This window comes from Lactuca virosa, chromosome 5 (assembly GCF_052849685.1).
Source record: "Lactuca virosa cultivar CGN04683 chromosome 5, Lactuca_virosa_CGN04683_v6, whole genome shotgun sequence".
Taxonomy (NCBI): Eukaryota; Viridiplantae; Streptophyta; class Magnoliopsida; order Asterales; family Asteraceae; genus Lactuca; species Lactuca virosa.
Window position 1 is genome coordinate 235521742 of NC_136430.1, and position 17467 is coordinate 235539208.

The 17467-nt window shown below is 35.9% G+C and overlaps 1 protein-coding gene across 2 annotated transcripts; it reads right to left on the reverse strand.

Moving 5' to 3' along the window:
* Positions 1 to 8521: 8521 nt before the first annotated feature.
* On the reverse strand, positions 8522 to 14725 carry ORG1 (OBP3-responsive protein 1). 2 transcript variants are annotated; one of them, XM_079051403.1, is made up of 14 exons: positions 14346 to 14725; positions 13006 to 13330; positions 12875 to 12918; positions 12724 to 12802; positions 12454 to 12576; positions 12009 to 12194; positions 11582 to 11668; positions 10859 to 10938; positions 10646 to 10733; positions 10493 to 10573; positions 10293 to 10369; positions 10068 to 10203; positions 9902 to 9961; positions 8522 to 9259 (listed from the first exon to the last, which is right to left on the reverse strand). In XM_079051403.1, exons 2-14 carry the CDS (start codon positions 13312 to 13314, stop codon positions 8648 to 8650), a joined length of 1962 nt encoding a protein of 653 aa, XP_078907529.1. In that variant the 5' UTR covers positions 13315 to 13330; positions 14346 to 14725; the 3' UTR covers positions 8522 to 8647. The 2 variants fall into 2 exon arrangements, with proteins under 2 accessions (XP_078907529.1, XP_078907528.1); XM_079051402.1 differs by having other exon boundaries at positions 13006 to 13339; positions 14346 to 14724.
* Positions 14726 to 17467: the final 2742 nt, after the last annotated feature.

The window sequence follows — 17467 nt, forward strand, 5'->3', positions numbered from 1 at the left end:
AACTGAAATTAACTATAAAATAGTTAAAAATAAATCTAAATAAAAAAGTTATTTAGTTTAATCATATGCAAATCAAATATAAAGATTATTGTGGTGATATGATTTTTAAAGAGGCTTATATAAAAGAATAAACATAATATTTGATAAATACCAATAAATAAAATTTTTAATTTAGCTAAAAACATGTTCATTTTGTTGAAATTTTGAAGATGATGATTATTTTCCGGTTAACTTCAATAAATTTGATAATTTTAATGATTAACTTTATAATTTATTGATATTTTCTTATAGACAATATAAAACAAAAAAATATTTATATGAAATTTACCAAACGGTTTTGAAATTATTTGAAATTATGTAAAATATACTCCAAATGTTATGATATTCTTCAAATATTAATAAAATAATAAACATGTTATTGAAAAAAGAAAACTAAAACAAATCTAAGTTGAATAATATAACTTAAAGTAAGTGAGAAGTGGTTTGAAGAGGATGGTTCAGTGTTGTCTCACGCAGCACACGCGCAACAGTTTTTAAGTTAGAAATCTTCCATAAAACAAACAGCTGCGAAAGGCCAAGTGTTGTGTTGTGCTGCGTGGCGTAGCAAGAAGTGGTCATAAGTGGTTTTTCTAAAAAAAACAAACAGCACCTTAGTGTTGACAACAAAAGCTAGGCTAAGTTGAGACTGAGTTGATCAGAGTCGATAGTCGGTCTGAAAAAAATACCACAAGTGAGTATCGAGAAACATAATCCAGAACCATTAAATTGACCCTTGATCCATGTCTCAAGTTCATCATAATATATCATGAAGATCAAAGGAATTTGAAGTCACTAGTCTTAGGATTGCGTATAGCAATGTTGTGACAAGTACAATAGTTGCATTATACTGCGAACTGCCACTATGTGTTGTTCCTAGTAAGTATTGGATCAGTCTCTTGTTGATGCCTAATTGCAAGTAGGAGTTGATGGAGAATTGTGCCTATAACCATAACAAGCAAGTAATATTACTATAAATAGCAGTGTCATTTTGGGTTATACGCAAGAGCACAATAATGCAGAACTAAAAATATATTTCTTATAGAGACTTGTTTTGTTGATTAATTAATAGTTTAATTAATTAATTAGAAAAACATGGAGAATATGGAATAGTCTAGAAAGATTTGATTCTTGGATAATTACCAAAAGCCTAGATAATTACTAATATATTATGTAATTATCTTTAGGGTTTCGAATCACTTCCCTATATATAAAGGGGTCAAAACCCAGTTTTGGATAATAAGAAAATAGCTTTATACCTCCAAAAATCGAAAACCCTAAGCAAAATCTAGAGGAGTCAGAGATCGTCGCCACGTCGTGGTGCTTCTTTTGCCACGTCGCGGTCTTGGTCAGATGTAACGTCCCAAAAATTAAGACTAAAAATTTCGATTTTTAAATTAATGAAACCATTATCCAAACAACATCATAGAGACTATGGTGAATCCAAGTGTATCAATAACATCCAAGTACATTAGAGTAATATAAAGATGTGGAACGGTGTGGTGTGTGCACTGCAATCATCCCGGGCTCTTCCCCTTCGAACCAGAAGTACCTGAAACATAAACTAAAAACCATAAGCACAAAGCTTAGTGAGTTCCCCAAAATACCACATACCATTGTGACATCCCCATTTTCACAGCCAGAAAAGACCGATTTTGTTTATGCTTTATAAAAATCAGAGTATCTATTTTAATAAAAATGTTGCGGAATTTGTTCCCAGAAAACATGATAATACGTTATCAAACCATTTCCGAAGAAATGTATTCTTATGCATTTTAAAACATTTGGGATGTCATCGTTAATACAGAAACATAAGCATAAACAGAACTTACATTCATTTACACTAGTGATCTACATCTCTTTTAAATCTCTCAATGTAAAGTAGCTTCATATCGACACCTGTGATACAAATAAGCTTGAGTGGGTCAGGTTGGGAAACCTGGTGAGTACATAGGGTTTTCAACCCACAATAATATAATTATTATATTTAAACATCAAACAATCAACCCAATTACCCATACCCATTATCTTCTTTACTCTTAAGGATTTACCCTAAGATTCAGTTATTCCTCATTCATTTATTCCTAAATATTATCCAAAAGAATCGGCACAAAGTCCATCATTGCCACGGTTTATACAACGGGCACTAAGTCTGCATAGTCGCCAGGGTTTAAGCACCAAGTCTGCATGGTCGCCAGGGTTTAGGCACCAAGTCTGCATGATCGCCAGGGTTTAGGCATTAAGTCTGCATAGTCGTCGGGGTTAGGCACCAAGTATGCATGATCGCTAGGGTTTAGGCACTAAGTCTGCATAGTCGCCAAGGTTTAGAGTACACTGGGTGAACACATCGTTCACAACACCTACAGGTTGTGAACCTACTAGTGTACCACTAGACTGTCTAGAATAGTCCGTGGTTGTCATCCATACTCTGCTAGATGACGGGGCCATCATTTGGGTAAAAGGCTTCTGTCATTGTTTACCTCTCACCCTTATCTCATGGTATATATCACCTCTCATCTCATCATCCAACTCATATTTCATCTACCCATGTTTTACCCAACATATTTTGTAGATATAAAATACATATACAGTTTAAATCATTTAAAGCATGTATAAAATCGTTCATCCAGCATAGACGGCAAGTATTCAGATAATATGCACACATAGAACGTAATTTATATAAAATATTTCATATCTATGTGTAAGATGAAAGTAACTATGCACTCACTTGTTAAAGTGATGATTCCAAACTCGGGCAGCGCTTCGCTTCTAACGATTCTATTTTCCTTCGACGAAACCTAGCATTATTATCGCTAAGTTTTAGTCTAATATTTATTGCGACTAATTATTAGTCTAGATTCATCATTAACTCAAAGTCTACTTCATGATCTATCAATTAAGGAACAACCAGGTAGGATCATATCGGAGGTAGGGTCCGTTTGGTATACGAAGTATACTGTTTGGAAATCTCACTTTAAACACCTCACTAAATCACAGCCTAGACATCATTCCCGTAAGTAGATCAATCAGTATAACGACTTTGAATCACTGATAAATCTTATTTATAGGTTCATAATAACGATATTATATTTAAATATAAGCTATATTTAAAGTACGGTATGCGTATCTCACTTACAGCGGGTTTTTATTAAAAACTGGGCTTCGCTGGAGCAGCGTTTCTGAGCCGAAATCTCTTATCTTCGGAGCCGTCGGGAGCTCCGGGGCTTCCTTCTCGTGCTAGGGAGTTACCCTAGGCTTTTGGGGGGTTTGGGGGGTTAGAGAGATGTTCTAGAGAGAGAAAGAGAAGTTGGAAGGTGTGAGAAATGAGCTTCACCCGACACTTCTATTTAAAGGCTGGAAAACCGCTCTACTCGTCGAGTAGGAGGACCTACTCATCGAGTCCATGCCACATGTCACCCTCTGGTGGCTAGCCTTGGGGAGGAAGCAACGGCTAGGATTTCGCCACGTCACCAGATTTCGCACAGCTTATTCCCGACTTAGAAAAATCATAACTCTCGCATATGAGCTCCGTTTTTTACGTTATTTATATCCACGCGTAGGTAATGACAAGATCTACAACTTTCCTTTTGACTCCGTTGGCTAATTCTCAACCGATTTTAAATTTAACTGTAAGAGAAGATTTACTGTTAAATGACCGCGTAAAATTCATAACTTCTACATACGGACTCCGTTTTCGTCTGTCTTTTTATTGTTGAGCTCCTATTAATGAGATCTTCAATTCTCATTTAGGTGGCATTGGCCAAAAACCGCTCGATCTAAAATTTGAATTCCGGGTTGTGCATTGCTATGCCAAATCTTAGAAAAATCATAACTTCCTCATACGAAGTCAGATTTGAGCGTTCTTTTTATGTATGTTCCCGGTTTAACGTATACTACAACTTTCATTTAGATCTATAAGGCTAAAAAGTAGTTTATCAAAAAAATCACTTTTTACGATTCCCGGTGTCGTGTCGGTTTTGCCGTAAAACTTCAACATGTCATAACTTTTTCGTTATAACTCGGATTTCGGTGTTCTTTATATGTACGGAACCCTTGTGAAATATACTATAACTTGGTTAAGATTATTTATTCTAAATAATCTTCTATTAAAAATTCATTTTTTGACGCTTATCGTCACTAAATTAACGAGCCTGAATCTGCGGGCGTTATAACCATACATATCAAACATATAATGGGCCCTGCCAATCATCGGGCCCCGCTCAGTAAACAGAGTTGTCAATCATCAGGCCCCGTCTAGTATACATATAACATATACACACATGCATAAAAATCACAAAGATAAATAACATACAATACAATAATCAGGCTGTGCCCGGTAATCATAGAAACACATAACACATGCAAGAGTCACGCAGACAACTAGCATCCTAAACATAACAAACCATGGGTCCGCATTGGTGCCTTCGAATCACTAAAATCTCAGTCTGCTGGTCCGGAAAATCTCCGCGCTAACATTATCAAATAATATCCAATTAATAACTAGATCTCGACCCATAATCAAGAATCTAAGCTACTTGTCCAATTTTCAGGGTAAAAGACCATTTTACCCTTTTTCTTAATTGGACCAAAACCAATGCCCAACTCATATACTCAAAAGGCCCAAATTCCTTAAATGGCATCCCAAGCCCCAATGTGGCTCAACTTCTTAATTGGGCCCAAAAACCATCATGGACCTAATCCTAAGGAAGTCCATAGTCTATCCATGGCCCAAATTCAGAAATCCAATGGCCCAATAAGGCCTCAACCCTAAAATCCCAAAACATGGCCCGAACCTGAGGAAGTCAAACCGAAAGTCAATCTTCTAAGTACGTGGGGCGTACTCAGCTCGTACGCTTAGCGTAATCCTTCTAGGGCTAGTAAGCACATCGTACCAGCTTGGTACGCCCAGTGTACTCCCCAGATTACCAACCCAACCCATTAATCACTTCATTGGTTAAGCCAACACGCTAAACTCTCAGATCTGATTCTAAATGGCGACTTAATACGTAAAGTTAACAACTTTACACCCATGTATGACTTAATGGGGTCCAACACTAAAAACGAAGCTTAATAAGACTCTTAACACTTACATGGACCAATATCTTACATAAAGTTTGCATTTTTATGAACAAGGGACCTCAATGGAGCTAAGATCTAACATCCATGGCTTCTGGAGTAGATCAAAAACTCAACTTTAACTCAAAAGACCCAAAAATGCATAAATAACACCCTAAGTTGGATCTAGCATAAGGAATCATCAATATGGGAGCTTTTTTACCTCAAGTGACTTGCTAAAATGAAGATGACCTTGGATCTATAAGCCCAAGCTACTCCCAAGCAACCACCAAGTGTTCTTCTTCTTCTTTACTAGAAACACCACCAAATCTCACTTTCAAGCTCAAAACTCACCAAAAGCACTTAGGGTTTCGTTTTTAGGGTAGAGGGTGATGGAGACTGATCAATAGAATGTCCAAAGGTGGTATAAGTTGCTTAAATAGGGTGCAAACCCTAAAAATTAGGGTTTACCCCTGCACAACATACGCCATGCGTACTCCACATACGCAAAAGAGCTAGTACGCTAAGCGTACTCATAGAGTACGCGGGGGGCGTACTAACTAGGGACCAAAAAGATATAGATTTTGTATTAAGGGCTAAAAGGGAAACATACCAAATTATGAATGTTACATCAGATCCATTGATCGAGTTTATTTTGTGTTGGTTCTCGAGGTGCTTTCAAATTTGTTTGTGCTTTGCGTCTTGGATGCGATCACAAGAAAGGAACTCTACGTTGGGTTCTCAAGTTCGATCAACTAGCTAGACCAAAGTTAATTAAAAACATGAAGGTACGATTTGTTTTATTCAGCCATTTAAGTTGCATAGATTAATTAAGTTACATTTGTTATTATGAATCTATATATCAGAATTTATTATTGTTTTTTTGTCCCGAATTGGTCTTTGACTAGGCTCGTAACCCATCCCAAGTGATCATTTTAATTTATTGTCATCATGCTCGGCTTGAGAATCTTGTCCTATCATACTACTTACCATTCTCGACAATAAGTATCTCCCAAATACCTATTTATCAAGTAATTATTTCAAAGGTTAGGCATGAAACTACATACTATAATATCAAAATATTAATACAATTTAATTACCATGATCAACAATAGAAATGCATAGATGGTGTACGTCAATGCTTTTTCAAAACACTTACACATCTTCTTGTAGCGTGTGTCCGTAAAAAAACCACCCCAAGCAAACATGTCATATATAGAATATTTTTTTTATTAAGAGTAAATTACACGAATGGTCCCTATGGTTTGGGGTAATTTGCACGTTTGGTCCCTAACTTATTTTTTTTAACTCGGAAGGTCCCTACTGTTTGTTTTTGTTGCGTGTTTGGTCCATGTCTTACCTAAAAAGACTATTTTTCCCTTGATTTTTTAATTTATTTAAATAAATACACCCCCAACCTCACTTCAACCTTACCTTACCTATCTCATCTTATTTAAATAAATTAAAAAATCAAGGGAAAAATAGTCTTTTTAAGTATGACAGGGACCAAACGCGCAACAAAAACAAACTGTAGGGACCTTCCTAGTTAAAAAATAAGTTAGGGGCCGAACGTGCAAAATATCCCAAACCATAAGGACCATTCGTGTAATTTACTATTTTATTAATAACAACATATATTTATTACTCCCTCCGTCCCAAAATTATAGTTCATCTTTCCTTTTTGGTTTGTCCCAAAATAATCGTTCACTTCTAAAAATAAATAACATTTTTACCAAAATACATCATCATTATTACTTAACCAACTAAGCATTTAATGGAACGTTAAATGCAAAGTAAGGACAAAACTGTCATTTTATTATATAAAGTTAGTGGTAATTAATGATTTTCTTAATCTGTATGTTTTTTTGTCTGTGGACAATAATATTGGGAGGGAGGGAGTATAATAGTAGTAAACAATATAAATGGCATAGCTCGACGAGTGAAAGCTACTGACGCGTGATATTGTCATTTTTTTCCAGTCCTAGAAATCCATCACAAAGCATATGAAGCAAGGAAGCTCCCCATGTATCGTCGTGTAATATGCTATCTGTTTGTTTGGAACTCATGTTTTGGGAATGTTGGGAGAATGATCTTCAATTCTCTTTTTAAGTTTGGAACACACTCGAATCTGAATCTAGTGACAAAACTTGAGCAACCCAAACGACAGCTCATACGTTAAAACAGAAAATCACAAACATTATTGGACGATAATTTTTTCATCCGTAAGGACTCCATGAAGCATCAATCCATGAATAAGCAACGAGTGCCTCGATGTTGAACGTACATCCAACCAATATATGAAAGACGTGGTATCAGATGGTCCTCGATGTGTACCTAGTAGACAATCTACTACGCGTTGATCATTATTGGCGGTTTCTTTTGCCTTTATTTGCCCACTAAAATCACTATTTAAATGTTAAAATAAAGAACAAACAATGGAGTTAGCATTAGGTATGATATATAAAGAGTAGAGGTTTATATCGGTTTCCACCTTTCAAAAATGAGGATCTTGCATGTGGAACTGATATTTTTTTAGGTCACATCTGAGAAAATACCAATTCCACCTGCAAAAATTATCATTACGTAAAAGAATTGTATTTTCGCAGATGATACCTTCGAAACACTAGTTTTTATATGTGAAAATGAGGATTTCGCATGTGGAATTTATATTTTATTAGGTGTGACATGCAAAAATATTAGTTTTACATGCAAAAACCCCATTTTCACAAATTGAAATGCCAAAAATACACCAAAATTAGCAAAATTATAGATCTAGGATAATAACAAGAAAATAAAAATCACTATATTAATTCATTGTATACCCGAGCACCAAACAACCATTCCCGGATCATGAGGCCGATTTTGCGACCTATTACATATTTTGGCTGCGTATTTCTAGCTTCACAAGTGAATTGCGAAAGTGGTTAGGTAGATTTTGACTCCTATATATCCACCATGTGGTACTTCTTTATATCATAAATATAAAATCCGTATGTATAGATATCAACATCTACATCTAAAAAGCCGTATGCTTTGGAATAAACTTGTATAATATGGGAAGGGGTTTTGATTTTGTGGCTATTTTGGTAAATCTTACTTTTTTGGCTAAATTTTGAAAAAAGTTTGAGAATTAGCCAAATTTGTCTTTTACTCCAAGAACTACCTTAGGATATACAATTGTGATTTCCATACTTATTGAACGACAAAGGGTAAGCTATTAATAGAGATACTTGTCCACTTCATGTTCATCTTGTGAAAGAGATTAACAAGCGAGGAAGCTTATTCCCAATCTTTAGTGAATGCAAAAGACATGCATCTCTTCCTTACTTTCATCATTAATAACAGCTCTACGAAACTTATATGATCCCCATTTAATCCAATTTGTATCATATCTTATTGTTTTTTTAGGATATAAAATTTTACGAGCACGTTTTGATCCCGTAACCCAAATTATTATTATTATTTTGTACAAGAAAAATGTACACATATAACAACAATCTCTAAATATATACAAACTAGCACAATATCAACATCAACATCAACATTAACATTAACATTAACATCCGATCCTACTAAACAAAAGTGCGGATCCATTGACACTGCGAAGAATCATCATCCTTGAATCTACATACGTCCCACAAACAATCTTTGACAAATCAAACATTTCAGGTGGAATTTGCATGCGGACCTCATTAACCACAAGCTCCCCAACCCTAATGTCTTTCGACAACGGGTCATTCAATGTCATAGTCACCTCAATGTCCCCAGACACCGACACCAATTTAGCAACTGCAAGACTTGATGGTAATTCTTTATGTCGTAATGCTTTTCTCCACTTGTTACCCGAGAGTTTCTTAATTACAGACGGGAGGTTTTCACTACCATTTTCTTGTTTCAGGTAAAGTCTTTTTCCGGCAGTTAACCGGAAATCGGACGTTATTTGAAGTTTTCCGGCGACTCCCACCTTGTGGTGTGGCCAGTCTTTTCCGGTCAAGACTGTGAATGTGACGTCTGAGGTGAATGAGAATAGTTTGGATGATGGTGGAGTTATTGTGAGGTTGACATCTCCGATGAGGGCACGAGATGGTGGTTCACGGGTGGTTAAACCTATGTGCCGCCCGCTGCAGTACACCAACCTCCATGTTCCTGGTAGCAACCCCCGCCAGCTCTGGATATATATTTGTTGGAGTAAATTACACGAATGGTCCCTATGGTTTGGGGTAATTTGTGCGTTTGGTCCCTAACTTAATTTTTTTAACTTGGAAGGTACCTACCGTTTGTTTTTGTTACGCGCTTGGTCCCAGTCTTACCTAAAAAGACTACTTTGCTCTTGATTTTTTAATTTATTTAAATAAACACACCCCCAACCCCAACCCCACCCCCTCACCTTACCTTACCTACCCTACCATTTTTCCCTATTTGAATAATAGTCTTTTTAGGTAAGATAGGGACGAAGCGCGTAACAAAAACAAACAATAGGGACCTTCCGAGTTAAAAAAATAAGTTAGGGACCAAACGCGCAAATTTCCCCAAACCATAGGGACCATTCGTGTAATTTACTCTATTTGTTGTATGGAACAAAAAGACAAAAAGTTGTAATTTTGTATTCCACATAGAAGGGTAAAGGCGGTGGGACAGCAACAAGAGATTTTTTTTTATCTCTCGTATGTGAAAAAGACGTAAATACCCTTACCCTTACCCTCCCTCATCATAAAGGAAAGACGTAGAAATCGTGTCTCATATGATATAACAAAGTGAAGTGAACTTGGAATTATAAAATATCAAGAGAGGGGAATGATGTGTTATTAACCTTGGGCTTTGAAGGATTCAACATCTCCATTAACTCAAGGAAATGAGCAAGCCTGATGCGCTGAAAACAATAATAATAATAATAATAATAATAATAATAATAATAATAATAATAATAATATGAGAAAATAATAATAATATGAGAAAATAGAGAGAAGAAAAGGTACCTGTTGGTGGCCATATATGTATTCCTCAGTAATTCTAACTGCAGTTGATCCCAAACTCCATCTGATTATATCCATTGATGGATTAACACGCCATCTTGGCCCACATAGAAATGGATGTCTCAGAGCATCTAAACATCTGTAACAAATATAAATTACAACCTTTTCAAACAAAAATTAGTTATTCTTGATTTCCCTTGATCATTTATGTAGTCAGTTAGTAATTACCTTATTCTATCAACAGGTTTAGCTGCAAGAAGCACTGATAACAGATGCCATCCTGCACCCCAGTTTCTATCTAGCATCTGCAATAAAAAATAACCATATATTCATTTACCCCAACACTAATACCAAAAAACTTACATTCCTTTATTCATAATTCAAATATATATATAATTTCTATACACATTGAAGAGATGTGTACTTACTTGCAGCCCAATATTTCCATGTGATGAATTCATGTTTAGAGTTGGTAGGAGGAACTCACGCAAGCAAGAAGGATCATTTCCCTGAACAGATAATGAGAATAAGTAGATATTACTTTGGTTCAATTTTTTAGGATTCTGATTGAATTATGTTACCTTGTTGAGGAATGCTTTGAACTTTGTGAAGATAACTGGATCCATAAGTTCCCGTAATACCATCTTTGCCATGATGAATCCAAGACATCTAATTTAATATATTATAAGATAAGATTAGGATGATTGATCAATTGCATGTTTTGCAAGAGTAACCCTAACAATTTTTGTTCAATTCAACACAACACAAGACATATCTATTTGTTGACTGCATACCTCATATCAAATGCAATCATCATTTGTTGTCTGTCTGTGTTATTTTCAAAAAAGTCAGCAGCATTCCCCAATATTCCTACCTGTAGTACAAAAAGTCAAAGAGCTATAAGAAAGGAAAAATATAAATCTTGAATCCTAAGTAAGTGTTTGGTTTGTTGGTTGCCAATTGAAATGGATACAATTCAATTTGTTCGATTCCATTCTTCCTTTTCTATCAAAAGACAAAAATACCCTCTCATTTATTTAATACATCAAAATAACATACTGCAAACCAAGCACTCCCTATTGTCTGTTTTGTATGATGAAATGGAATCACAAAGGTCCACAGAATGAGTCATTATTATACAATTATTATGTTCGGTTGGATTGAAGGAATTTAACCGGAATCCTAAGTAAAACTAAAATCGATAAATATAAATTTATAAAATAAACATTACTTAAATGAACACTAAATAACTTACATATAAGCGTGTTTTTATGTTTGTTTGAAAATTGAAATATACCATGTATATTTCCGATAGTAAAAAATAACTATTCAACACTTTGAAATACTTGTTTACAAATAAAGTGAATACCATGAAATCTCAAAATAGGAAGAAAAAAAAATATCTTTATCTACTTTTGGGAATAATAAAAATAATTTAACCAAAGTTGTGATTTTAACATTTGTAGAAGCAAAGAAACAGGAAATGCATACGATTGGTGTGGATTAAGAATACTCACTTTAATATGTCTATCAACTGGACTTATATGAACATTCTCCAATCTCAACTCTGTATGGGCAAGTCCATGACTATGTAAGTAGTTTACCTGAGTGAGGTACAACAAAATCAAAATCAACATGAAGGCGAATGTTAATAATAACTACACTACCTCCATCTCATATTTATTGTCTGCTTTTGACTTTTGAGGTCTTTATTTTTCGACTTTGACCTTAAATATTTTTGTTGTTGATATATAATACTTGATGCAAAATATATGAATGGATTGTGTTTTAAATGTCTTTTCATCGTTATAAGTTTCATCAAGTAATTTACAACACAAATAAAAATATTTAAGGTCAAAGTTGAAGAATAAAGACTTCAAAAGTCAAAAGTGGACAATAAATATGGGACAGAGAGAGTATTTAACTATCTATTAAGCAACGTACTCCAATGAGCAGATCTCTCATGAGAATTCGAGTAACACGCAGTTGGCGAGAGACCGCAGGGCCGCCTACGGTATCATCACCCGCCCTCCTCACCGCAGATTCTTCGTCTAAAGCAAGCGTAGCTTCTAATGTTGGGAGCCAGTCTGTCTGTCGAAGCCAGTGCCTCAAAGACAAACCACCATGATACTGCACGCATCACATTCATCTTCAATTATATTATATACGTAAAATTATAAATAATCACTTTCGTATTTAAGAAAATATAAAAATTAAAAATAAAAATAAAAATAAAAAAGTGAATTTAACTAAAATCATTAAAAATTTACATAAATGAAAATCGGTTAGTTATATTGCAAATTTTCATTTTATTTTACGGTGGAATGAAAATTGATAAAATAGAAGGAAGCAATTAAAGTCATTTAATAAAAAAGTTAATACGACCTACCCCATGAACAAGGGTAAAAGAGCCCTCATCCTCCGTTGTTGTTTCTGGGGAGAAGACGTAACCATGTACTTGCATTGAATACGAATGGTACATCATTTTACGGCGACACAGCTTCTTTAACACCTACACTCCAAATTCCAAATTCCAAATTCCAAATCCAAACAATGATACATACATACATACATACATACATATATGATGATGATGATGATGATGATGATGTAATAAATATTATGAATTCAATAAGGAATATAGCTAGTAAGCAGCCACCTGCATAGCGCGTTTCCCTCTGCGTTGTGCTTGAGCACTAGTGAGTCGCCGAAGCACCACTCTCGTATTATGCAATGGGCTGCATTTTCATAACGTTATGAGTTATGAGTAACTTAAGCTATTGGGGTTGGGGTGTTATGTAATAGCTAACCTATCAGTGTCATTGATTATCGCTTCAAATACAACCTCATCTCCCTACAATCAATCACCACAAATATCACGTCCAATCCAACAGACAGACAGATAGATAGATAGACAGATATAATTAATATATTTGCATACCCGTCCACCCAAGCCAATGCTAACGCGATCACTGATCTTAAAATCAGAAAATTTAAACTTGATAACATGGCTAAATTCTTCTCCCTCTAAAGAATCCGAATCTTCGAATTCAAGTGGAGATAGGGTCTCTTTCTCTCTCGATAGTGAACACCTGATTTTGATTTGTGATTTTTGTTTGTAAAACAAATCAAAACTAGTCCGCATTCGAGGCAAGCAACTTGGTCTTATCAGTGTTGATGGAAAATTATTAGTGTAGCATTTGCTTGTTTCCATAAGGCCAGTTAAATAATGCCCTCCATGTAAAGCCATTTGATTCTGAACAACACTGCACTCACTGCAACAAAAGTGATTATTGACTTATACATGTAAAATGACCAAAAAGGACATTCTTACATATTTAGAAATCTATACTTTTAATTTTACCAATTGTACTTTGGAAATCTAAACTTTAATGATTTTAGTATAGTTTTTTTTTTCTATTAAGACACGGTATTTTAAAGATGAAAACTTTTTTAGCATTATACTTTCAAAAGAAGCCTATCAAGACAATGCAGTTACTAATAATATAACTCTGTCAAATTTTTGGATCTACTCGTGTATCTGTATGTACAGAGTACAGTATCCATGATTCAAAACCATTTTCTTGTATCTCAAATGGACACGTGGCTTATAAATTGGCAAACAATGTACTTCACTTACAATGATATCTTGTTATGTTGACCATTCCTGATGATTTGTTTGTTACTTTTAAATAAGTCTTCTATTTGGTATTAAGAAACGTTTTTTCTTTAGGGACTGTGGTGATATATATCTTTTCCATGGTTAGCTTATTGGATGAGATAGGCCCATTCAAATCTAATTGAAAAAACATATGCACATAATTCTTTTATCTAACTAGATCAGATGTATGGATGATTAGGAGGTTTATTAAGTGATTTTCAAAACAAAAGCCCAAACTATATCAACAAAATCAGATTATAACACCAAACATAAGTGCTTACTGTTAACAACTTAACATGTAACCAGATAATCACCGAACTAAATCAACAAAATCAGATTATTACACCAAATCAGATTATAAGCTTCATTGATTCAAAAAAATTCATGTGCTTCAAATTTAAGTGCTTTATTGATTAAAAAAAATCATCAGCTTATCACGAGGTGTACAGAACCAGAAAAAGAAAGTGGGATTCCAAACCAGAAATTACTCAAATTAGGAACAAGAATTAAGCTCTAGATACAAAATCGAACAAGAAAGTTATATGCTTCATCGATTCCAGAAATCAAACATTCATGTATTAATCGAGGAGGTGTAACCGAATAAAGAAAGTCGGACTTACCAGATAAAGAAGCAGTAGCCGGCGCCGGCGATAGGAAGTCTGGACCGGAGATGAAGAAGGGTCGCAGCTCTTCTCGCTGATGAACGTTGTGAAGGAGCGTGTATGGGGAACGAGCCTAACAACGTGAAGAGGGTATTCCTATTACGGAAAATGGGAACAAGAAGACTTGCCTAATCGAATTCGCATGAACAATTACTTAGGGATGAAATTCATTTAGGGATTTGTTAGTTAACATGGAGCGGTGATATAGATTAACAGAGAGTGTGATGGTTGCGTGTAATAGATTCTCAACGTGCGTCTTTCTCATGCCTACATCCGTCCGGCCGGTCTATTACTGCTGAACGCGCGTGCCAAGGGACCGACCACAACGTCAATTTGACGGGGCAAACCGTTTTAGCATGTTTTAGACAGGAGGGTACGGGGAGTTTCCTAATTTTTTGTGGCCACACCGGCTTCACTTCCCTTTTCTTTACCTAAACTGCTAAACCCAATGAATGGATTCGAAACTTCTTTTACTATTTTTTTTTTAAAATATATTTCCTATAAATATTATACTCATTTTGTAGGGAATTAAAAACCATGAGTTTTGATATATTTTTTTATAATTTTTAGTAGGTATATAATTTAATAAGTATTAAAAAAGATAAAAAAAAATAAAAAAAAAGTTGACCAATAGGAATAGAAGAGAGAGTGAGGGAATGGGATCTCTCATCTCTTTCCCTCAGTCAAGGGATGGTGTTCAGCTGAGAATGAAAACTTCCCTCACTCTTTCCCTCACTCATACCGTCCAGCCTTAGAGACGGGTTTTTGTTTGAATCGGTTTGTTGACGGTTTAGTTTAATAGGTTCACTTTTGATTATTAAATATTGGAAAGCCAAAATTGCAAAAATGCCCATGTTTGTTAAAATCATGTAGTTTTGGTCTAAAAAAATTTAAGGGTACATCAGTGCTCGAATTCCGGATACTTTGTGTGGTTTTGGTCCTTATAGTTGGTATTTTTGTGTGATTTTGGTCTATACCCAACCTAAAATGACTACTATATCCTTAACTAATTTTTTTAAATTTCTTTTAATTATATTCTTATTATTTTTAATTAAAAAAACAAAAAATAAAAATTCCACCTACCCACCCCTCTATCCCTTCCCATGTACTCTATCTCATGTAAATCCCAACCAAAGTGTAATCCAAGAACATTAAGGATCTGATGCCCCGTCTTTCGCAACTAGCATCGTCGCCCCTATGTCGATATCAGCCTCCGTCGCTGTTGTGATATATGTTTCGATCTTAATGTCGTTTGGGGGACAGCGTCGTCTGGGTTAAGCGTGAGAATCATAGCAAAGAAAGAACCAGCGTCAGTCATCGACCGGGAGGTAGTCCCGGAACGAGGCTCCGACGGTCGAGTCAGTAAATTGGATCAGAGAATGAGATAATTAGGGTTTAGTTTAAGGTAAAGAGTGAGGTCATCCCTTCTTCTGGAGAAGAAGGGTTTCTTTTATACATGTCATCGTTGGAGCATGTCTCCGACTATACATTTTGTCTTGTCTGGGCCGACAGGACGTGGAGGCGTCCCATTGGCGGATCGAGCACCACTAGCGGTTATATGCTATTGGTGCAGAACTACTGAAGGTGTACGACCATGTTTTCGGGTCGTTTTATAATTTGAGGCCGTGACCCTAGGATCAAGTATCATAAGGCTTTGGGCCTTGGGAAGGAGGGGTTTAGACCCAATTGGCGGTGGATAATGTAGGTTGTGGGTATCGAGTGTCCGATTTGTGTTTTGGAGCCTAAGGGTATATTGGTAAAGTGATGATTTAGACCTTTTATTGAATTTAAGGATTTTAGTCTGATGTGTTTTAAGTCAAACGAAAATAAATAGGGTTGTAGAGCATATCAACACCTTTTCGTGGATATAAGGATCGCCGAAAACGGAGTTTGAACGACTAAGTTATGACCGTTTGAAGTTATGTGGATTTTAGGCAAGCCGGGAACGTTGGGCGTTCGTGGCTGGGTGATCGTGAAGGTTCCCACGAGAACGATGGGCGTTCCATTTTAACACTAGGCGTTCGCTACTCAGACTCAAACCCAATTTTGGGGTCTTAGACCCTATTTAAAGGCCTTAACTCATTCCCAAACCTCCTTACCTTCAGCCTCCACCTTTCCAAACCCTGAGAACGAAGCCCTAATTTTCATTTGAGTGTTTTGAGCTTGGAAGTGATCTTTGAGAGTGTTTTTGGTGACCTTAAAGGAAGAAGACCTCTTGGAAGTTGCACTGGTGTGGTTGAAGCTTGTAGATCCAGAATCATCACCAACTTGGAAAGCTTTTTGAGGTATAAAGCTCTTGACTTGATGGTTCATTATGATAGATCTAGTTAGGGCTTGTTTTTGTGCATTTTATGGTCCCTTAAGTCATGCTTGAGAGTATGGGCTACTCCAGAAGCTAGGGATGGTAGATCTTAGCATTGTTGAGGTTCCTTGTGCATAAAAATGCAATCTTGATGTGTTATATTGGACCATGCACGACTTAGGGCTCTTATTATGGGTTTTAATAGTCAAAAACAAGTATTGGGTCCCATTAAGACATGCAAATGAGTAAAGTTGCCAACTTTACGTGTTAAGACGTCATTTAGGATCAGATCTAAGAAGTGGACTTAGTGGCTTAACCAATTAAGCAATTAATGATGAGATTGGGCTGATGTGGAGTACGTTGGGCATACCCAGCTCGTACGCTGTGCGTACTGGCCAAAGGTGGCGTACGTCGGGCGTAAGTCTGAGTATGATGGGCGTAATTAGTAGTTGTTGGCTTTATTGACTTTTGTGGTTTGGGCCATATTTTGACTATTAGAGTTTTAGGCCTTGTTGGGCCACCAATCTTTCTGACTTTGGGCCATTGCTAGGCTTTGGGCCTTCTTGGATTTGGGGCCATAATGGGCTTTGGGTATCATTTAGGAATTTGGGCAATGTTGGGCTTTTGGTGCCATTGGGTTGGGACTCGGTTATTGGGCTAAGTGAGGAAAGGATAAAATGGTCTTTTACACTAGGTGTTGGACAAATGAACTAGATTCCCAGTTATGCTTTATGGCCTAATTATTAATTGGGGTTTTATTTGATTGGTTAGCGCGGAG

What these genes read in the sequence shown, in the direction of transcription:
- ORG1 (XM_079051403.1), bottom strand. Translation starts at nt 13,314, where the DNA reads ATGGCTTTACATGGAGGGCATTATTTAACTGGCCTTATGGAAACAAGC. An exon ending in CAGTTGATAGACATATTAAA is followed by an intron (nt 10,939 to 11,581) that starts GTGAGTATTCTT and finishes TTTGTACTACAG; the next exon opens with GTAGGAATATTGGGGAATGC. An exon ending in TGAATCCTTCAAAGCCCAAG is followed by an intron (nt 9,260 to 9,901) that starts GTTAATAACACA and finishes ATATATATCCAG; the next exon opens with AGCTGGCGGGGGTTGCTACC.